This window comes from Trichechus manatus, unplaced genomic scaffold (genome assembly GCF_000243295.1).
Source record: "Trichechus manatus latirostris isolate Lorelei unplaced genomic scaffold, TriManLat1.0 scaffold00042, whole genome shotgun sequence".
In the NCBI taxonomy this organism is placed as follows: Eukaryota; Metazoa; Chordata; class Mammalia; order Sirenia; family Trichechidae; genus Trichechus; species Trichechus manatus.
Window position 1 is genome coordinate 16,173,500 of NW_004443978.1, and position 23,964 is coordinate 16,197,463.

The 23,964-nt window shown below is 38.0% G+C and overlaps 1 protein-coding gene across 8 annotated transcripts in view; it reads left to right on the top strand.

The window, feature by feature from the left end:
* Window positions 1–23,964, top strand: part of TASP1 (taspase 1) — a 383,025-nt gene that overhangs the window by 42,829 nt on the left and 316,232 nt on the right. For all 8 annotated transcript variants that reach the window (XR_002824104.1, XM_023731437.1, XM_004376460.1 and 5 more), the window contains one exon: window positions 22,253–22,373. Coding sequence is in view for 7 of the 8 variants with exons in the window: in XM_004376460.1 (XP_004376517.1) it covers window positions 22,253–22,373 (121 nt within the window). In the remaining variant the exon portion in view is untranslated. The remainder of the gene's footprint in view (window positions 1–22,252; window positions 22,374–23,964) is intronic.

The window sequence follows — 23,964 nt, forward strand, 5'->3', positions numbered from 1 at the left end:
AGAAGTACTTGCAAACTGGTTATTAAACTGGTTGATTTGTCTAGCTTCTTTCTGACCTTGTTTTCTGTAGTCCCATAACAGATACCATGCTTTTGTTTTACGGCTGCTAATTAACTCCAGTTGTAAAAATTCTATTTTTTGGGTCAATCTTGTAACATCATTAGGAGGAATCCATAATCGTCTTGTCATTTTCATGTTGCAGATCTCTATTATTGCCCATATTCTCCAGTTATTCGCAGTTATGGAAAACAGGGTAAACAGTTAAATAAAATTTCTAATGTAATAAAAGTTTTGCCAGAACTGGATGAAGGGCATATAATTGGTAGATATACACCCTTCAAGCTATCCCCTGTATCCTAAAACAGGTACAGAGAAATGGCAAATGAGCGAGCTGGGGGAGAAGATGGAGGGGCAAAGCCTGAGTTAGCTACTTGTGATATTTGTGGGCAGGGTACTTGAGCAGATTTCTGAGTTGGTTACCTTGTTACCATTTTATTGTTTACCCAAGAATTTTTCTTCTTGTAAATCTTGTCATCGGAATACCATAATTTCTTCAAAATTTAATACTTGCTTCGTTTTATGTGCCTATTCCCTTGATCTTGAACTCTCTGAGTTCACACGGAGAACATAAAAGCAAACTTACCTGTGTGGGGGCTGATTATCTCATGTACACGTAAATTCTTGTTATCCTTTAATTATTTACCTGATTACCTCTGCCATTTTTTGCGTATTTACCTTGACCATTGATATTCCTTCCTCCCATGCACCCCTATGTAAGCTTTGTGTTTTTCTCTTTTCTTTTTTTTTTTTTTGGGTTACAAACTGCTCATTCCAAAGAGAACACCATGCTTTCTCTTATCTTGATAAAGGCAGTTCATCACTGGGTAGGTTGTAGGTGAACTTGTCTATACTGATGGTGTTCAAGGTAGTTTTGAGAAAAATACCGTGATATTTCATGGTTCTCCTTTCTTTGGATTCTGGGTAGAAAATTTATCTGACTCATTCTGGAGAAGCAAAATTTCAGAAATTCTGTTTGTCATAATCAGAAGATTTGTGGCATTTCTGACCACTACCTGGCTCTCCTTAGTAAAGGTGAACTGACATACGGTATTTAGACTACAGCACAGGTTAAGTGGCTTATTTCTGTATTTATTATCTTGTCTGTTTCTTTAAGTAGCGAGAGGTTAGAGTATTCAAATATTTTACATATTCAAGTAAGCATGATAATGAAATCATGATTTGTTGTTGGCATTGGCGGTTGTGTCAAAGAGCTGCTTTGCCTGAAATCTGTCGTTGGAAAACTGAAGACTTGACCAAAGCTCAGATTTTGTATCTGGAGAAGCTTGAGACTATCTTACCCTTTATGAAGTGATGTTGACCAGTGTTGCAAAAGAGACAGCTCATAGATGTGTCTTGGTTATTTCCGAGATTAGTTTTTGAAAATTAGTTTTTGAAAATTGGCACTTGTTACCAACGTTGGAAAATCAGGAGGCATATGTAAAATTCTAGATTTCCAGCTTCTCTTGAAATAAATGGGATCTGGCCACATGGAGCCTGCGTCTCTCAGGGTTTCAGTTTGCCCTGGCTGAGTGACAGCTGTCCTTTCTGAGTGTAGGAGGCTGTGTAACTAAGACTATATTTCTGTTTAAGGTACACTTGAAAATAAGGCATGGACAGAGATGCCAACTTTTGTGTTGTTGAGAAGGGCAGAGATAATGAATGGATGGTTTAACTGGTGTTAGTTTAATGCTCTGGAGGTTGCAAATGGTGGAAAAGAGGATTTCTACCAAAAAGTAGAACTAGAATGAGTTTGATTTAATTTTTTAAAATTGGAATTGGACTTAAGTATTAACTTATTTTGAAAATGAACCCCAAATCAAACTGAAGACTTTAAAAAAAAATTTCCTGTTGAAGCAGTTTGAACCAGCACCAAAGTATTACTCTAAAGACTTTTGAACTGGAGCTAAAGCAGATCAAAATAATCTGTGACCCAGCTAAGCTTAAACCAATTGTTCCTTTATTTACTTCTGGTACCAGGAGTAAAATACTGTTTTCAGTGTTTGTGGTGAAGAACATACTATTAATGACCATAAGTACAAACATATAGCACTGATTTCTAAACTTCTTCTTACTGACTTCCTAAAGGATATTTAGCTTCCAACATTATTTATCTTATCTTGATTCACCATGTCTTAATGGAAAACATACTAAGCAAAGTCATTGATGTGCACATAATATTCATGGTTGCATCTGTGATGATTCCTGAGAAACCTTTCTATATCCTTTTACCAGTGACTCCTATTTTATTAATTTTTTTTCCCAGCCCATTCAATTTTTCTCCAGTTAAAGTTGAGTCCTAGTCCCTGAGTGGTTAGCTTTTGCAGCGTCTCTTGACTCATTTGTAGGTGTCTTACTCCTCACCTTCTCCATGCTGTTGCTGATAGATGCCTTTAATAAAACCAAAAAAACCAAACCTGTTGCTGTCGAGTCAATTCAGACTCATAGTGACCCTATAGGACAGGGTAGAACTGCCCCATAGGGTTTCCAAGGAGCACATGGTGGATTCGAACTGCTGACCTTTTGGTTAGCAGCCAAGCTCTTAACCACTCTGCCACCAGGGTTCCTCAAGATGGAGTTCGAGGAGAAAGTGAAGTTAAGTGGCTTATGAAATTTCATTTAGGTTGCATTTTCTCGAAGGGAGGGCCATGATCCAGCTGGATTAGAATCAATTGAGGTAGCCTTTAAAAAGAGAAAAAAAAGAAGATTCACTATCATCACCTCATAGGATCTTGATCATTCTTTGGGGATGAGGGTCTGGAAATTCTTATTTTTTAAATCATTTTATTTTGAGATGTTAGTGGATTCGCATGCAGTTGTAAGAAATAATACAGAGAGATCCCTTGAGTCTTTTACTCGACAGTAGATACATTTTTAAAACTCTAATACCTCCTTGCAACCAGGGTATCAACGTTGATACGGTTATCGACATTGATGCATTATGTAACCCGTTGTTGGGTTGATATTTACATGATGGGTCTTTCTGGCCTGGACAACCCCTGCTCAAGAGATACCTCATTAGCATAAATGCTCAGGTGTGGTCTGGAGGCCTCATCAAAGACACTTCAGTCACTGGGGAAATTCCAGGGTTATAGAGGTTATTTCTCAGGAACCAACGACAAAGACCAAATTCTTTGGGTACCGTTGATTTCTTTACCCCACGTAAGTCTTTTTTTTTAAAACCATAATCCAGTTAAGGTTTCACACATTGCATTTGAGTTTAGTTTCTAATCTCTTTTACTTTTCTCCCTCCATCTTCTTTTTGGTGACATTGATGTTTTAAAAAGGCTTGGTAATTTGTCTTATAGAATCTCCCCCAACTGTGTTTGTCTGTTTTGTTAGAGGCCGTTTAAATTGTTCCTCTATTCCCTTTAGATCCTGTAAATGAAACGTCAGGTTTGGAGGCTTGATTAAATTCAAGTTAAACACTTTGGAGACTATTTCATAGGAGGCATGTAATTTCAGGTTGTCCCTGATTACTTCATTACTTGTTTAAGATGGTGGCAGGAAGATCACCCCTTGAAGAAGGTATACTTTGTTTATTCCCTTGGAGATATCGTCTAATTTCATGGCTTTAAATACCGCCTATATGCTGATGACTCTTAAGTTTATCTCCATTCCAGATGTCTTCTGAACTTCAGATTTATATGTCCATCTGCAAGTAGAGATATCCACTCAGTCGACTAACAGGCACCTTGAATTTACCATGTCCAAAACTGAATTTCTGATATTTCTTGTCAAACCTGCTTCTCTTAACTTTTCCCACCTCAGTTAGTGTCAACTCTACCCCTCTTATTGCTCAGGCAAAAACCTGTGAGTTATTCTTGACTCCTCTCTCTTTTTTTTTTTAATCAGACCATACTTCCAGTCCATCAGAGAGCCTTGTTGGCTCTATTTCCAGAATATATCTAAAATCTCACTTCTGACCGCCATCATGGTACCACCCTGCTCTAAGCTACTGCTATTTCTTGCTTAGGCTTTTCCCACCAATTTTTAATTACAAAAAATTTCAAATACATAGAAAAATGGAAAGAATTGTACATTGAACACCCATATATCATCTGTTCAGATTCAATAACATTTGTTTTCTATTATACATGTAAGTACATTATTATGCATGTTATAAAAACAACATCCTCCTATAAAATCATATCATCATTTTAAAAAAAAGAATGATTCTATAAAATCATTTGATATCCAATCCATGTATAAAATTTCCTCAGTTGTCCAAAGAATATTTTTTATTGTTTTTTAAAAGTTTGTACTTTTTGTATTGTATTATGCCATCTGATTTATTTAATTTCTTATTAAATATCCCCTAGCTAGAATTGAAGCTCCATGTGGGCAAGGTTATTTTTCTGTCTGGTTCACTGCTATATCCCCAAGGCTTGACAAAACTACAGCCTGCAGGCTAAATTTGGCCTGCTAGCTGTTTTTGAACAACCTGCAATCTAAGAATGGTTTTTACATTCTTAAATGGTTGAAAATGCTACAGCTAAATTCATATGAAAGCAGCCCAATAAAATACACAAATGAATGGGCATGACTGTGCTACAACAGAACTTCACTTCTGAACACTGAAGTTTGACTTTCGTATAATTTTCAGGTGTCATAAACTATTATGCTTTTTTTCCGTGTGGCTCACAAAGTTTGAACTATTTACTATCAATCTTTTTTTAGAAAAAGTTTGCCTGGCACATAGGTACCTGACAAATATTTGTTGAATGAGTAAATCATAACTTATGCCACCATGTTGTAGTTAGGTGCCATTGAGTCAGTTCCGACTCATACTGACCCTGTGTACAACAGGAGCTGCCTGCTCCTGCACCATCCTCACAATTGTCACTATGTTTGCACCTGTTGTTGTGGCCACTGTGTCATTCCATCTTGTTGAGAAGCTTCCTCTTTTTTGCTCACCCTCTACTTTACCAATCATGATGTCCTGCTCCAGGAACTGGTCCTTCCTGATAACATGTCCAGCGTAAGTGAAGTGTCACTATCTTTACTTCTAAGGAGCGTTCTGGCTGTACTTCCTCCAAGACAGATGTGTTCATTCTTTTGGCACTTCACGGTATATTCAGTATTCTTTGCCAACACTGTAATTCACATGTATCAGTTCTTCTTTGGTCTTCCTTATTCATTGTCCAGCTTTTGCATGCATATGAGGCAATTGAAAATACCATGGCTTGGGTCAGGCACACCATACTCCTCAAAGTGATGTCTTTGCTTTTTAACACTTTAAAGAGGTCTTTTATGGAAGATTCACCCAATGCAATATGTTGATTTCTTGACTGCTGCTTCCATGAGTGTTGATTGTGGATCCAAGTAAAATGAAATCCTTGACAACTTCAGTATTTTCTCTGTTTATGATGATGTTGCTTATTGGTCCAGTTGTGAGGATTTTTGTTATCTTTATGTTGATATGTAATCCATACTGAAGGCTATAGTCTTTGATTTTCTTCAGTAAGCACTTCAAGTCCTCTTCACTTTCAGCAAGCAGAGTGGTGTCATCTGCATATTGCAGGTTGTTAATGAATCTTCCTCCAATACTGATGCCATGTTCTTCTTCATATAGTCCAGTTTCTTGGATTATTTGCTCAGCATACAGATTGAATAAATATGGTGAAAGGAAACAACCTTGACCCATACCTTTTCTGATTTTAAACCATGCAGTATCCCCTTGTTCTGTTTAAACAACTGCCTCTTGGTCTATGTGCAGCCTCATGAGCACGATTAAGTGTTCTGGAATTCCCATTCTTTGCAGTGTTATGCATAATTTGTTACGATCTACACAGTCAAATGCCTTTGCATAGTCAATAAAACACAGGTAAACATCCTTTTGGTATTATCTGCTTTCAGCCAAGATCCATCTGACATTAGCAGCGATATTCCCCATTCCGCATAGTCTTCTGAGTCTGACTTGAATTTCTAGTGGTTCCCTGGGGATGTACTTTTGCAACCACTTTTTTATTATCTTCAGCAAAATTTTACTTGTGTATGATATTAATGATATTGTTCGATAATTTTTATATTCTGTTTGATCACCTTTCTTTGGAATGGGAATGTATAGACATCTCTTGTAGTCAGTTGGTCAGGTAGGTGTCTCCCAAATTCCTTGACATAGACAAGTTATCACTTCTAGCATGCATCATTTGTTGAAACATCTCAATTGGTATTCCGTCATCTTCTGGAGCCTTCTTTTTTGCTAGTGCCTTCAGTGCAACTTGGACTTCTTCCTTCAGTACTATCAGTTCTTGATTGTATACTACCTCCTGCAATGGTTGGATGTCAACCAATTCTTTTTGGTATAGTGACTCTGTATTCTTTCCATCTTCTTTTGATTCTTCCTGCATCATTCAGTTTTTTGCCCAGTATTGTAACTCAAGGCTTAAATTTATTTTTCAGCTCTTTCAGTTTAAGAAATGCCAAGCGAGTTCTTCCCTTCTGGTTTTATAACTCCGGTTCTTTGCATGTTTCGTTATAATACTTTGCTTCATCTTCTCGAGCCACCCTTTGAAGTCTTCTGCTCAGCTCTTTTACTTCATCATTTCTTCTATTTGCTTTAGCTACTCTACATCCAAGATCAAGTTTCAGAGTCTCTTCTGCTACCTATTTTGGTCTTTTCTTTCTTGTGTTTTTAATGACTTTCTGCTTTCTTCGTGTATGGTGTCCTTGATATCATCCTACATCTCATCTGGTCTTCGGTCATTAGTGTTCAATGCATCAAATCTATTCTTGAGATGGTCTCTAAATTCTGATGGGGTGTCCTCAAGGTCATACTGAAGGTCCACCACAGAGGAATTTAAATAGGGAACCTTTCAATAATCCAGTTCTTGAAAATTTGAACATAATTGGCTGTGAAACAAACAAACAAAAAATCCCACAATGAATTTTAGTGTGTAATACAGTTTTGTTGATCCTTATTCATCCTAAACATACTGAGAATTAATGATGAAATACCAGGGAATTTGTAATTCTTAGGGTAGTATTAGTTATGATAGGCATATTGTACAAGTTTTACAAATATTAGTTTGAAAAAGTCTGTAAAGACGTGGAGTACACATCTATTTTTATTACTGTATTTAAAAGGGATTCAAGGAAGTAGTTTGTTTCAAAAGCCCATTGTTTTTTTCCTTTCGCTTCAGTCTTAGATTAATAAGCAATTAATGATGACAGTAATTAAAATATTTTTTATCTTCGCATACTTACTTTTGAATAAGAAATTATAGATTACATATTACGTTCTACTGTATTTCATTCATCTAATGAAATGAAGGAGCCCTGGTGGTGCAGTGGTTAAGCACTCGGCTGTTAACTGGAAGGTTGGTGGTCTGGACCCAGCAGCTGCTCTGCAGGAGAAAGATGTGGCAGTCTGCTTCTGTAAAGATTACAGCCTTGGAAACTCTATGAGGCAGTTCTGCTCTGTCCTGTTGGGTCGCTATGAGTCAGAGTTGACGCAATGGCAACAAGTTTTTAATGAGTTAATGATGTATTGAATTTGCACTTGAGTGCCTGGGTACAAATACTAACATATTAGTAATTTCATATAAAGTCTAACTTCTCCTATAAAGGAAGATTGGAAATTGGACAAACATAAATCATTTTATATAAAAATAATTTTACAATGTGTCCGTCTAGTTTTTGTACAACAGTTGAAAACTAAATTGTTTGCATCTGTAAGAACTGTTGATAGAGGTCTCATAATAGATCCCCAGAGGTACAGTATACCCCGTAGCCTTGCAAACAGTTCTTATTTTATTTTTATGCTTTCAGCAAAGGACATTAAATGGGTAATACAGATTGTGGTTTATAGTGAAAGAATAATGCTTCACAGATCTTTGCCTTGGCTTGGTGTTTCAATTTCATTAATAGGAAAGAGTTTTCATGTCATTGTAGGGGACTAGCTCTTGACTGCCTCTTGGTCTGCCTGTTCTCTTTGCTAGATTATGTAGTCAACGGGATATTACTTTTGTCTCCTCTTAAAGTTACAGGTAAGCTTAAAAGAACATTTTGCTTTGAAAATCCCATCTTTTAGAAACTGAGAATACCATTACTGGAATTTATTTCATTTCTGTTGTTTTAATTTTGAAAATATGGAATCCTTAACTCTCCATTACATTTTCCTGGCATTCTCTATAGGAGTAACCCGCAAGAATTAGTATTAGGTTGCTTCAGAGGTTATAGTTCACAGTGATCAGTTATTTATATCCAATTACAGTGAACTCCATTCATTGAGCAAATACTTATTGAGTAGCTACTATGTGCAAAGCATTCCTTTAGACATTGGGATATAACATCTAATAAATTCTTATACTCCTGGGGCTTGCATTCTATTGGGGAGAGCTAGATAAATAAAAATGATATACAATGTTGGGAAGTGAAAAGTCCCTTAAAGAAAAGTAAAATAGAGAGTGGTTGGGCAAGGGTGGGGATAATGCTATTTTAGATAAGGTAGTAAGGGAAGGTCCTTACGTTAAGATGTCATTTGAGCAGAGACATGAATGAAATGGGGAGAAAGCCTTGCGAAGATATTGGAGAAGGGAGTTATAGTTCAGAGAGAAAAGTACTCCAGTGTTCCTTCTTATCCCACTTCATTCTGCTTTATAATACTTATCAGCATGGATCAGCAGCACGTATACATACACATACATGTGTGTTTACGTGCACATGCACACACGAATATGCACACACACCCTTTGTTGATTGTCTCTTTTCCCTTGCTAGAATCAAATATCTACGAGATGAGGGATTTTGCCTGTTGTTCACTGTCCTGTTCCTAGTGCCAAAGTGCCTGGCACACAGTAGCCACTCTGTGAGTATTTGTTGAAGGAATGAGTGAACAACAAATACGAAGGCCTGGGGGATGGGGAGGCTTGCTTGAAGTGCTCAGGGAATTGTAAGGAGGCCAACTGCAGTAAGCCAGGAGGAGAGTAAGCGTTGTTATAATAGAGCTCTCACAATAGATCCACAGAGGTACGGTATACCCCGTAGCCTTGCAAACAGTTCTTATTTTATTTTATACTTTCACCAAGGGATATTAAATGGTAATACAGGTTGTGGTTTGTAGTGAAAGTTGGGAGAAGGAAGGAGGGGCCAGATTATGTAGGGCTGTGTAAACCTTGGAAATTAGGACTTTGGATTTTACCCCAGGTGTGATGGTTAAACCATTGTAAGTTTTTGAACAGGGGAGTACAGGGTGTCTCAGTTATCTAGTGCTGCCGTAACAGAAATACCACAAGTGGATGGCTTTAACAAACAGAAATTTATTCTCGCACAGACTGGGAGGCTAGAAGTCCGAATTCAGGGCGCCAGCTCAAGGGGAAAGCTTTCTCTCTCTGTCAGCTCTGGAAAAGGTCCGTATCATCAATCTTTCCCTGGTCTAGGAGCTTCTCAGTGCAGGGACCCCAGGTCTAAAGGACGCACTCTGTTCCTGGTGCTATTTTCTTGGTGGTATGAGGTCCTCTGTCTCTCTCCTTGATTCTCTCTTTTATATCTCAAAAGAGATTGACTGAAGACCCAACTTAATCTTGTAGATTGAGTCCTGCCTCATTAACATAACTGCCTCTAATCCTGCCTCATTAACATCATAGAGGTAGGATTTATAACACGTAGGAAAATCATATCAGATGACAAAATGGTGGACAGTCACATAATACTGGGAATCATAGCCTAGCCAAGTTGACACACGTTTTTGGGGAACACAATTCAATCCATAACACAGAGTCTGACAGGTTTTTAAAGGATTACTGTCTACTGATTGGATACAATGATTGCTAATTGTGCTTAATGAGTTACATCAGAAAATCAGCAACAAAATGACCATTTAAAAAGTTTATGTATATTATTTATAAGGGGAAAGTTAGTATATAGGGTGAGTAGTTAAAATCAAGTAATAGGTACACTTCTTTTGGTCAGCTTTATTGAACTATAATTTATATGCAACAGAATTCACCAATTTTAAGTGTACAGTTTGATGAGTTCTTGATATAGTCGTGTAACCACCTGTACAATCATGATACATGATATTTCCATTACCCCAAAAGTTCCCTTGTTTGTTTGTGGTCAGTTTCCTCCCCTCACTCAGTGGCCCCTGGCAAACACTTACCTGCTTTCTATCACCATAATTTTGCTTTTTCTAGAATTTGGTATAAATAGAATCATACAAGACGTAGTGTTTTGTGACTTGCTTCTTTCATTTAGCATAGTGCTTTTGATATTCATCCATATTGTTGGGAGTATTAGGAGTTTGTTCCTTTTATTGTTAAGTAGTATTCCATTGTGTTGATATGTCACAATTTGTTTATCCATTTAGTTGATGGACATTTGGGTTATTCCCAGTTTTTGGCTGTTATGGATAAAGCTGCTATGAACACTTGAATACAATTCTTTATTTGGACTTATGCTTTTATTTTTTTTGTTTTGTTTTTTCTCTGTATATGTATCTATTCTTGTCTTCTTATAAAAGTGGGATATTACAGTATTTCTCCTTGTGTGACTGACTTATTTCACTTACCATTATGTCCTCCAGATCCATCCATGTTATGTTTCATCTCCTCATCATTATTCTTTATGGTTGTGTAGTATTCCATTGTATGTATGTACCACATTTTGCTCATCCATTCATTCGTTGAAGGGCACTTAGGGAGTTTCCATTTTTTTGCTATTGTGAATCATGCAATGAACTAGCTGTTCATATATCTGTTCATGTTACTTCTCCCAGGGTGTATACCTTGGAGAGGGAATGCTGGATCATAAGGTGGTTCTATCTGTAGTTTTTTGAGGCAGTGCCATACTGTTTTCCATAGTGATTGTACCAGTTTACAATCCCACCAGCAATGAATGAGGGTTCTAATCTTCCCACATCCTCACCAACATTTCTTGTCTTGTTTTTTTTAATCAGTGCCATTTTAGCCAGGTTGAGAGGGTATCTCATTGTAGCTTTGATTTGCATCACTCTAATAGCTAATGGGAGCCCTCATGGCACAGTGGTTAAGAGCTCAGGCTGCTAACCAAAACGTTGGCAGTTTGAATCCACTAGCTGCTCCTCGGAAACCCTATGGGAGAGCTCTACTCTCTCCTGTAAGGTCGCTATGAATCAGAATCAACTAGACAGCAACAGCTGTGTTTTGGAATGCCTAATGATCTTGAGCATCTTCTCAAGTGTTTGTTGGCCGCTTGAATTTTCCTCTTTGGTAAAGTGTTTGTTCATGTCCTTTGCCCATTTTTTAATTGGGTTGTTTGTCATTTTGTTGTTGAGTTGTTGAAGTTTTCTATGTATTTTAGAGATTAGGGTCTTATTGGATATGTTGTTTCTGAAATTTTTTCCCATTCTGTAGGTTGTCTTTTTACTTTTTTGATAAAGTCTTTCGATGAGTGTGTTTAATTTTTATGATGTCCCAATTATCTAATTTGTCTTCTGCTATTTGTGCATTTGTAGTTATGTTTGTTAGCCTTTTTTTTTTTTTTTTTAACAAAATATTAGGTTGCCCTATGTTTTCTTCCAGGAACTTTATACTTTTATGTTTAACATATCAATCTTTGATTCACTTTGAGCTAGTTTTTGTTTATCGTGTGAGGTATGGGTCCTGTTTCATTTTTCTGAAAGTGGATATTCACTTTTGACAGCACCATTTATTAAAGAGACTGTTTCTCCCTCATTGAATGGATTGTTACCCGTTGGGAAAATCAGTTGTCCATAAATGCATTGATTTATTTCTCGGTTCTTAATTCTTTCCCTCTGGTCTATGTGTCTATCATTGAACCAAACCAAGGCTGTTTTGATTATAGTAGCTAGATAGTATGTCTTGATATTGAGGAGTGTGAGGCCTCCTACTTTGTTCTTCTTCAATATTGCGTTGACTATTACAGGTCCTTTTTCTTTACTATATAAAGTTGGTCTTTAGTTTTTCCATTTCCATAAAGAGTGCTGTTGGGATTTATATTGGGATTGCATTGTATCTGTTGATCACTTTAGGTGGTGTCATGGATTGAATTGTGTCCCCTCAGAATATCTGTCAGCTGGGCCATGATTCCCAGTATTGTGTGATTGTGTACCCTTTTGTAATCTGATGTGATTTCCTTATGTGTTGTAAACTCTATCACTGTGATGTAATAAAATGGATTAACGGCGGTTATACTGATGAGGTATACAAGATTGGATAATGTCTTAAGCCAGTCTCTTTTGAGATATAAAAGAGAGCAACCAGAAGAGAGAAATGGGGACCTTATACCACCAAGAAAGCAGTGTTGGGAGCAGAGTGCGTCCTTTGGACCTGAGGTTTCTGCACAGAGAAGCTCCCAGACCAAGGGAAGATTGATGACATGGACCTTCCTCCAGAGCCAACAGAGAAAATGTTCCCCTGGAGCTGACGCCCTGAATTTTGGACTTGTAGCCTACTGGACTGAGAGAGAATAAACTTCTCTTTGTTAAAGCTATCCGCTTGTGGTATTTCTGTTACAGCAGCACTAGATGACTAAGACAGATAGTATTGACATTTTCACTATATGAAGACTTCCAGTCCATGAGCATGGAATGTCCTTCCATTTATGTCATTCTTTTTTATTCTTTTGTAGTAATGTTTTATAATTTTCATTGTGTTAGTCTTTTATGTCCTTGGTTAGGTTAATTCCTAGGTATTTTATTGTTTTTGTGGCTATTGTAAATGGTATTGTTTACTTGATTTCCTTTTCAGAATACTCCTTATTAGTGTAAAGGATTTTTGTTTATTGTTCATGTACCCTGCAACATTGCTAAATTCTTCTATTAGATTCAGCAGTTTTCTTGTGGAATCTTTAGTGTTTCCTATGTATAGGATTATGTCATCTGTGAATAGGGATAGTTTTACTTCTTCCTTTCAGATCTGGATACCTTTTATTTCTCTTTCTTGCCTTGTTGATCTGACTAGGACTTTCAGTACAATATTAAATAAGAATGGTGATAACAGGCATCCTTGACTTATTCCTGTTCTCGAAGGGAAGGCTCTTAGTCTTTCTCCATTGAGAATAATGTTGACTCTTTGTTTTGCGTATATGCCCTTAGTTATACTGAGAAATTTCCCTTTTATTCCTATTTTGCTGAGTTTTTATCAGGAAAGGGTGTTGGATTTTATCAAATGCCTTTTCTGCATCAATTGATATGATCCTGTGGTTCTTTTCCTTTATTTTATTTATGCAGTGAATTACATTAATTGATTTTCTAATATTGAACCACCCTTGCATACCTGATATGAATCTCACTTGATTATGGTGTATGTTTTTTGATGTGTTGTTGAATATTGTTGGCTAACATTTTGTTGAAAATTTTTGCAACAATATTCGTGAGGGATATTAGTCTGTAGTTTTCTTTTTTGGGTATCTTTGCCTGATTTTGGTATCAGGATGCTGCTAGTTTCATAGAATGAGTTAGGGAGTGTTCCTTCCTCTATGTTTTTGAAGACTTTGTGTAGAATTGGTGTCAGATCTTCTCTGAATGTTTAGTAGAATTCTCCAGTGAAGCCATCTTGTCCTGGGTTGTTTTTTGGTAGTTTTTTGATGACCATTTGTTGCAGTACAGTTTTTCATAGTCTTCTGTTATGGTCCCCTTTATCTCTGTTTGATCTGTTGTAATGTCACCAGTTTCATTTTTTATTTTGGCTATTTGCCTCTTCTCTCTCTCTTTTTTTTTTGGGTAGGTCTAGCCAGTGGTTTGTCTGTTCTATTGATCCTTTCAAAGAACCAACTTCTAGGTTTGTTGATTCTATTGCTTTTCTGTTTTCTATTTATTTATTTCTGCTCTGATCCTTATTCCTTTCCTCTGGTAGCTTTGAGCTTCTTTTGCTTTTCGTTTCTGTTTGTTCAAGTTGTCAGTTTAAGTTATTGATTTTTGATCTTTCTTTTTTAATGTAGGCATTTATTGCTGTGAATTTCCTTCTGAGCACTTAATTTGCTGTGTCCCAAAGGTTTTGATATGTTGTGTTTTCATTTGTTGATTCTAAGTATTTTTTAGTTTCACCTTTGATTTCTTCTTTGAACCAATACGTTTTTAGTAGTGTGTTATTTAGTTCTCATGTAATTATTTTTCCCCTTATTCTTCCTATTGTTGATTTCTAGCTTCATACTGTAAAAGTAAGAGAAGATGCTTTGTATAATTTCAGTGTTTTTAAATTTTTTGAGACTTTTTTTGTGGCTTAGCATATGGTCTATTCTGGAAAATGATCCATGTGTATTGGAGAAAAATGTATATTCTGCTGATGGGTGCAGACTTCTATATACGTCCATTAGGTCACATTGGTTTATGGTTTAAGTCCTTATTGTCCTACTGACCTTTTTAGATGTTCTATCTAGAATTGAAAGTGGTCTATTTAAGTCCCTAGCTATTATTGTGGAGTTAATCTATTTCTTCTTTTATATCAGTCAGTATTTTTTTCACGTATTTTGAAGCATTGAAGTTAGGCGCGTATATATTTATAATTGTTATGTCTTCTTGCTGGATTGACCCTTTTATTATTATGTAATGTCCTTCTTTATTTCTTGTAATAGATTTTGATTTAAAGTCTATTTTGTCTGATATCAGTATGGCTGTCCTTGCTCTCTTTTGGTTACCGGTTACATGGAATAGTTTTTTCTGTCCTTTTATTTTCAGTCTGTTTGTGTCCTTATGTCTAAGGTGTGTTTCTTGTAGGCAGCAAAAGGATTAACCATGTCTTTTTATCCATTCTGTACTCTCTGCCTTTTGCATGATGAGTTTAAACTTTTAAGCTTATTACTGAAAATGAAGTACACCCACTCTTCACTTATTGGCATGGTTAGGTTCCAAAGACCAAGTTGTTATGCGAAAATTGGTGTTGTGTGATAGTTGGGGCCATGCCCCTTCTTTGACTGCAGTGTCCCGCCCCACTGTTGCTCACTGCTTGTTGGGTGCCCCGGCACGTCTCAGGATGCATGTATTATGGTGGGCTGCCTTTCCCCACCATGCCTTCCCCACCACCACAGAGCCTGTGGGCGTTAGGGGTGGTGGTAGTGGTGGTTGCGGGTGTTGCCTGCTGCCTCTGGAGCAGCAGGGGCCTGCCATCACCTTTCTGCACTCTAGGCTTCTGCATGGACCCCCTGCTTTGCTTCTCCACCTTTCTGCTCTGCTGGTCCATGAGACAGGCCTTGGTGGTGGGTGGCTCCTGGATCTGTGGACAGGTGAGTACTGGCTGCCTGGGCCCAGCAGAGGCTGTAGAGGTGGCAGAGGACTCTATGGAAGAAGAGACTTCTGAGTCCCCTGCCCAGCTCCTGTGACCCCGGCTCCCATCACCTCCTTGTGTCCCAGCCACCCTTGCCTCTTGTACGCCGCCCACCTGCCCTTCCCTCACTGCAGGCCCAGCCCAGCTCCTCTGACCAACCCTGCTAATATGAACCGCCAGCAGCCGTGTGGCCTCACTCCCTCTCCCAATCCTTGCCTTTCTCCTCCTCCTCCCCTTCTCGCCTCGGCTCCTCGTTAATGTACAAAATAGTTGGATAGTAGATTTTTACTACTATCATAAATGCGAAATGTCAGATAACAGGATAGTCGATAAGTGAGGAGTAGGTGTATCTACTTCATTTTGCTTATTTTTTGAGTGTCATATCTTTTTTGACTTTTTATTCTCATTTTCTGTGTTTAGCTGTCTTTTTGTGATGAGTTTTTTAAAATTTCTTCCATTTTTTCTTCTGTGTATTTTTTCTAGGTGTTTTCTTAGTGGTTACCACAAATATTACGTTACACAACCAGCAACTGCAGCAACGTTTAACAAATAACACAACATTAACATACTACAGCGATTCCTCTTTTGCTCTTCCTTCCCCCTTTACTGTTGGCGAGTCTCCATTGATATCATTATATTTCCTGTATCCGATAGGTTTAATTTGTACTTATTTTTTATGCATTTGATGATGTTGTGCTTGTGGAACTTAACTATTGAATTTATTCCCTAAAAATATTGTTTATTTGGTCCTTGTATTTGCTCATGCTGTAACTTTTTGTTGGATACCTCTCTGTCTTTATTTTAATTTCCCATGTGTAGATTCGAATATTTAGTTAATGCTCTTTCCTTTCCATTTGGAGAACCTCCTTAAGTAATACTTGCAGAGCTGGTCTGGTAGTGGCAAATTCCCAGTGTTTCTTTTTATTTGGGAATGTCTTGATTTCCCCCTCATTTTTGAATGAAGGCTTTGTCGGGTAAAGAATTCTTGGTTGGCAATTGTTTTCCCTCAGTATTTTATATATGTTACTCTGTTGTCTTCTGGCCTCCAGGGTTTCTCAGGAGAAATCCGCACTAATTCTTATAATGGACCCTTGATAAGTTATGTTGTACTTTTTCTTACTGCTTTCAGAATTCTCTCCTTGTCTTTGGTTTTCAAGAATTTAATACGAAGTGTTTTGGATTGGACCTTGTTGTATTTCTTCTGTTTGGAGTTTGTGTAACTTCTTGTATTTGCAGGCTTGGGTCCTTATTTATGTCTAAGAAATTCTCTATGATTATCTCTTTCTATGCCTTTATTATTCTCATGATGCTCTGGAATTCCAAAAATTTCAATGTTAAATTTCTTAATTGAATTCCACATTTCCATTTGGCTTTGTTTGCTTTTCTTTGTTCTTTTTTCTTGTTTCTCTTGAGACTTAGTAAGTTCAGTTACTCTGTCTTCTAGTTCACTTATTCTGTCTTCTGTTTGCTCGAACTTATTGTTGAATGTTTTTGTTGCATCTTCTAATTCAATTATTTTAGTCTTCAGTTCCATTATTTCTGTCTCTCTTTTTTTAATGTTTTCAATCTTGTTGCGTTTCTCATTTTGTATTCATTTTATTTCCTGATCTCCATTTGTTTGCTTTCTGTGTGATTTTTGCTTTATTTAAACCTATTTAACACTGTTGTCTGGGGAATATTCTATTTGTTTCCATTATTCTGGTCTCCATAGGAGAAAATGCTGCTTCTTTGTGCTTTTCTTTTGATTAGTCCTTCTTCTCCTGTGTTGACTCGATGGCATCAGATTCGGTTTTTCAAGTTTTTTTTTATCTTCTCCTAAGTTCCACTGGAGGGCATTCTGGCCCTTTAGTTCTTTCAGCACTGAGTCAGCAGTTCTTTTTGAGGATTTTCCTCTGTTTCTTTTGGTGTCTAGTTTGTCTCCACAAGTATCAGGTGTTTTGGAAAGTTTTAAGTCTCTGGGTGCTTACTCTGGCTGGTTTCCCCTATGGCGGCTGACTTTATTAGTGTTAGGGTCCCTCTGTATTCCGTGGGTTTGGCTGAAGCCTTCCCCAGATGGTTGTACTCCTCGGGCTGGATTCGTGTACTTTCCTCTGTAGTACTGGGGCACAGCTTTCCCTCTGTGACTAATTGCACATGCTCAGGACTTTTCTGCTGGCTGCGGGTAGAAATGGTGGTACTTGTCTTTCCTGAGGTGAAGGAGGGGAGTGCTTTATGTCCTTCTCTCATGGGTGACCCTGAATAGGGTCTCCCACGGTGCCTAGTTGTGGGCAGGGGGCCAGTTGTTTCCCACTGTGTTGCCTGTTTGATGTATTTTTCTTGCCATGGATGATGAATGGTACCCATGGCTCTTCTGCTGCCCTGAGTTTTAGATACTCTTGGCCTCAGGTCTTAGTGAGATTCCATAGCACTCACTCACAGCATCTTGGCTTCCCTGTGCCCCTTCCCAAGTGTGTGGCTTGTGAACTCCTCTAGCCAATCTGCACCACCTTAATTAGACTAGACTTTGTTCTGTTTAGCTCTCACCCTGTATTCTTTGTTCAGGGTGTTGCTGTCCGCTTCCCAGGATGGCTGCAGTGAGCCAAGTCCTCTGGATGCCTGCAGCCAAAAACTCCCGGCTTCTCTGCTGACCCCAGTCCTCAGCTCTCGAACACTTCACCTGCCATCTGAAGCTCTGAGATTTCAGTCTGTGCCTGTTTTTATTCATTGTTCAGTGGGTCAGTTGCAGGCAGATAAACAGGAGCAACTGTTTAGTCTGCCATCTTGCCCTGCCCCCCTCAGCATGTGCCCTTATGCTTTTATTTCTCTTCAATAAATGCTTTAGGAATAGAATTGCTCAGTCTTCGGTAAGTGTAAGGAGCCCTTGTGGCGCAGTGGTTGAGTACCCTGCCACTAACTGGAAAGTTGAGGGTTGAATTCACCAGCCACTTCGTGAGAGAAAGATGTGGCAGTCTGCTTCCGTAAAGATAACAGCCTTGGAAACCCTATGGGGTAGTTCTACTTTGTCTTAATAGGGTCACTCTGAGTTGGAATCGACTCAATGGCAACAGGTATGCTGAGTGTATGATTTACTGTAGAGAAAACTGCCATATTTTTTACCATTTATATTCTCACTAGCTATGTATGAGAGTGGCAGTTGTTCCATAATGTTACCAATTTTTGGTATTGTCATTTTCTTTAAATTTTAGTTATTCTGGTGGGTATGTAAGGAGCCCTGGTGGCACAATGGTTAAGTGCTTGACTGCTAACATAAAAGTTGGTGGTTCAAACCCACCCACTGGCTGCATGGGAGAAAGAGCTGGCAATATAATTCCATAAAGATTACATTCAAGAAAACCCTATGGGGCAGTTCTCCTTTTTCACATGCGGTTGCTATGAGGTGGTATTGACTTGACAGCACGCAACAACAGTGAGTATGTAGTGGTAGCTTGTTTTAATTTGCCAAGTGTCTGATTTAGTCATTTCCCTGTTGACTAATGATGTTGAACATCTTTTCATGTGTTATTTTCTGTCTGTATATAAAATCATTATCCCATTAAAAAATTGGTTTGTCTTGCTTAATTGTATGGATTCTTTATGTATTCCAGATATAAGTCTTTTAACAGATAAAAGTGTTTTGCAAAATTTGTCTCCCCGCCTGTGCCTTGTTTTTTAAAAACTAAAGCTTTTACTTGAGAATGGTCTTAGTTTACAGAGCAGTTACAAAGGTAGTACAGAGAGTTCTCATATAGCTTGCATCCAGTTTCTCTTATTACTGACATCTTACATTAGCATATGGTGCATTTATTACATTTAATCAATCAATACTGATACATTAAACTGAAGTCTGTATTTGAGGTCCCTGGGTGGTGCAAACTGTTCACGCTTATCTACTAACCAAAAGGTTGGTGGTTTGAACCCACCCAGTGGCACAGCAGAAGAAAGCCCTGACAGTCTACTGTAAAGATTACGGCTGAGAAAACTTTATGGGTCTCATTTCCACTTTGTAATACATGGGGTTGCCGTGAGTCGGAATTGACTCTATGGCAATGAGTTTTTTGGTGTTATATTCAGATTTCCTTCGTTCCACATTTCCATCCGTGATACCACATTATGTTCAGTCATCATGTCTGTTTAGGCTCCTCTTGACTGTGGCAGTTTTTCACACTTGCCTCGTTTCTGACGACTCTGACAGTTTTGAGGCTATTAGTCAGGTATTTTGTAGAATGTCCCTCAATTGCAATTTGTCCATTTTTCTTATCATTAGAATGAGGTTATGAGTTTTGGGAGGAAGACCACAGAGTAAAGTGCCATTCTCATCACATCATATCAAAGGTACATGCTATCAATCTGAATTATCATTGTTGTTGACCTTCTTCACCTGGCATAGGTAATGTTTGTCAGGTTTCTTCATTGTAAAGTTACTCCTTCTTCTTCCCTATACAAACTGTATTCTTTGGAAGGAAGTGCCTGTATACAGCCCACATTTAAACAGTGGTCTTTAATCCATCCTGAGTTAATTTTGGTGTGTGGTGTAAGGTGGGGATCCAACCTCATTTTTGTGCATGTGGATATCTAGTTGTCTTGGCACCATTTGTTGAAAACACTGTTCTTTCACCAGTGAATTGTCTTGGCACTCTTGTTGAGTTGACCATAAATGTAAGAGTTTATTTCTGGAGTCTCAATTCTGTTGCATTGGTCTATATGTCTGTCCTTATCTGTATGTCTATACCATACTGTCTTGATTACAGTAGCTTTGTAGTAAGTTTTAAACATTTCATATGTACCACTAAACACTGAGACTTGTGGGAGGGGCAAAAAAAAATTCATGCTACCTACCCAAAATTCAGAAACACTCAATGATTCAGCATGCTTCCATTAATGAAAATACATGACATCAACACAAATTCAAAGCAGAAAATAATTGGGTCACCGAAGGGTTAAATCAACCTTATTTTCCTGGGACAGAATGCTTCTTGTTAATCATATCTCTTTTTATATGTAATCTTTTTATATGTTGCTGTGTTCAGTTTGCTAATATTTCACTGAGGATTTCTGTGTCAGTATACACAAGCTGAAGAGCCCTAGTGATGCAATGGTTAAGTGCTCAGCTGCTAACCAAAAGGTTGGTGGTTCGAACCCACCCCATGGCTCCACAGGAGAAAGACCTAGCAATTTGCTCTTGTAAAGATTACAGCCTAAAAAACGCTATGGGGCAGTTCTACTCTGTCCCATGGGTCATTATAAGTTGAAATTGACTAGACGGCATACAACAACAATGCTTAATATTTGGAGTCCCTGGGTGGGGTAAGGAGTCCTGGTGGCACCGTGGTTAAGAGCTTGGCTGTTAACCAAAAGGTCAGCAGTTTGATTCCACCAGCCACTCCTTGGAAACCCTATGGGGCAGTTCTCTTCTGTCCTGTAGGGTTGCTATGAGTTGGAATTGACAGCAACGGGCTTTTTTTGGGCTTGGTTTGGGTAAATGGTTAAGCACTTGACTACTATCGACAGCACCTAATAACAACAACAACAACAGCATGCACAAGGTGTATTGGTTTATAGGTCCCTGGGTGGCACAGATGGTTTGTTCTTGGCTGCTAACTGAAAGTTTAGTGGTTTGAACCCACCCAATAGCACCATGGAAGAAAGGCCTGGTGATCTGCTTCCATAAAGATTATAGCCAAGAAAACATCATGGAGCTTAGTTCTAACACGTGAGGGGGCCATGAGTTGGAATCAACTCAATAGCAGTAGGTTTAATTTTTTAGTTTTATTTGTTGGTGGTGTTCTTTCCTTGTGATGTCTTTGTCTGGTTTTAAGATTAGTATCAGGGTAGTAATGGCTCCTTCCAGTGAGGTGGGAAGGGTTTTCTCCTCTTCTAATTTTTGAAAGAATTTATGAAGCATTGACATTAATTCTCCTTTAAGACTAATTTTTTTTCTTTAATTTTATTTTGTTGTTGTTGAGAATATACACAGAAAAACATACACCAATTCAGCTGTTTCAATGTGTACAATTCAGTGACACTGATTACATTCTTCTAGTTGTGCAACCATCCTCACACTCCTTTTCTGAGTTGTTCCTCCTTAATTAACGTAAACTCACTGCCACCTAAGGTTCCTATCTAATCTTTCAAGTTGCTGTTGTCATTTTGATCCCATATAGATAGTTCTTAAAAGAGCATAATGCTCAAGGCAGACATTTTTTACTTGGTTAAGGTAAACTATTGTTTGGTTTTAAGAAGACTTCGGGGGATAATTCTGGTTTAAGTTTTAAAGATTATCTAAGGGCAGTAGTTTCACGGGTACAGAAAGTCTGGAGTCCATGAGAATTTGAAATTCTTTTCTGCATTTTCCCACTTTGGATCAGGATTCTTCTATAGAATCTTTGATCATATGTTCCATAATGGTAGCCAGGAACCATCCACCTCCTCTGGTCTCATGGCAAAGGAGGCAGTTGTTCATGGAGACAATTAGCCACACATCCGTTTCCTCTTCCTATTCCTGATTTTTCTTCTTCCTCTGTTGCTCCAGGTGAATAGGGACCAATTGTTGTGCCTTGGATGGCTGCTTGCAAGTTTTTAAGACCCCAGGCACTATTCAATGAATTAGGAGGTAGAAAAGAAGTACTAAATATGTTATTAGACCAATAACTGGGATGTCCCATGAAACCATGACTCTAAACCTCCAAACCAAGGTACCAAATCCTATGAGGTTTTTGGTTGTATGTAAGCAGCCTCAGCAACTTATTCTATTTTTTTTGTTGTTGTTGTAAATATATCTATCGTACAACCTTTGCCAGTTCAAGTTTTTACAGGTGTACAACTTACTGACATTAATTACAGTAATTGACTGTGCAGCCCTACCCTTAAACAGTGCAATTTTTCCATCACCATTAACCATCCCTCCCTTTTCCCTCTCTCTCACTCCTGGTAGCCACTAATAAACTTTGATCTCTATACATTTGCCTTTTCTTAAGACTAATGATATTTTAATTTTTGTTTTTGTCTTTTAGGATTCTCCTTTTACAAATGCAGGAATGGGATCTAATCTCAATCTTTTGGGTGAGATTGAGTGTGATGCCAGCATAATGGATGGAAAATCCTTAAATTTTGGAGCAGTCGGAGCACTGAGTGGTATGTGGGCATTATAACACACACACTATTCTGTGAAAAATGATGAATATTGCCATTTCATGTTTCTTAAAGATTCAGTCAGTCTTTTTCACCATTCTTGTATGGACTACTGTTGAACACAAAGTTTTTCTCCTTTTACTAAATTTAAAAACATGAAACTTTAGCTATGAATAATTTTAAAATGAAGCAGCCTATTGCCAAGTCTTTGGTTAGAATTTCATCATTCTCTCCATCCCCTTAAGAGATTACAGACATTTAAAGCTTGATTTAGCATGTTCTATTTTTAAAATTATCTGAAATACACAGTAATATATTTTTATTGTAAAAAAAAAAAAAAAATCAAATGATGTAAGTAAAATTAACCCTTGATTCTCCTAATCTTCCCTTCCCATCCCTCTTTCCCCTGGGGGTTTAACTACTAACACACACGTTGCCGTTTAGTCGATTCTGACTCATAATGACCCTATAGGACAGAGTAGAACTGACCCATAGAGTTTCCAAGGAGCAGTTGGTGGATTCAGACCTTTTGGTTAGCAGCTGAACTCTTAACCACTGTACCACCAGGGCTCCTTAACAACTAATGTCTAGTGTATTTCTAGTATATATTCATATGATAGAGACATAATTTTGTTTTGCACATTTTTTTAAAATTGTGGTAAGATATACACAACGTAAAATTTCCCATTTTAACCATTTTCAAATGTATAATCCAGTTGCATTAATCACACTCAAATTGTTGCGCAACCGTCACCACTCTGTGTTTCCAAAATGTTTGTATCACCCCAAAGAAAAACTCTTTACTCATTTAGCAATAACTCCTTATTCTCCTCTTCCCTCAGCCCCTGATAATCACTAATCTCTTTTCTGTGTCTATGCATTTGTTTACTCTAAATATTTCATCCAATATTTGCCCTTTTGTATCTGGCTTATTTCACTTAGCATAATGTTTTCCAAGTTTCTCCATGTTGCATAGCATTTATTTAGAACTTCGGTTCTTGTTATTGTAGAATAATATTCCATTATATGTATGTACCACATTTTGTTTATCCATTCATCTGTGATGGACATTTGGTTGTTTCCACCTCTTGGTTATTGTGAATAATGCTGTTATAAATGTTCTAATACAAGTGTCTTTTTTTTTTTTAATTGTTGTAATAAAATGAAGTTTACATTTCAAGTTAGTGTCCCATACAGAATTTTTTTTTTTTTTTTACATACATTGTTATGAGACCCCAGCTGCTAACCCCATTCTGCGACAGCACACTCCTCCGCTCTGCCCCTTATTCCCCATGAGCGTTCAACCAGGTCCTAACTCTCTCTGCTTTCCCATCTCACCTCTGGACAGAAGCCACCCCTTTGGTCTCTTGTATCTACTTGACTAAGAGGCACATTCTTCACAAGTATCACTTTATGTCCCACAGTCCAGTACAATCCCTGTCTGAAGAGTTGGCCTCGGAAATTGTTTTAGTTCTCGGGTGATGGAGAGTCCAGGGGCCATGCTTTCTGGGGCGCCTCCAGTCTCAGTCAGACCATTAAGTCTGGTCTTCTTACTAGAATTTGAGTTCTGCATCCCATCGTTCTACTGCTCCAT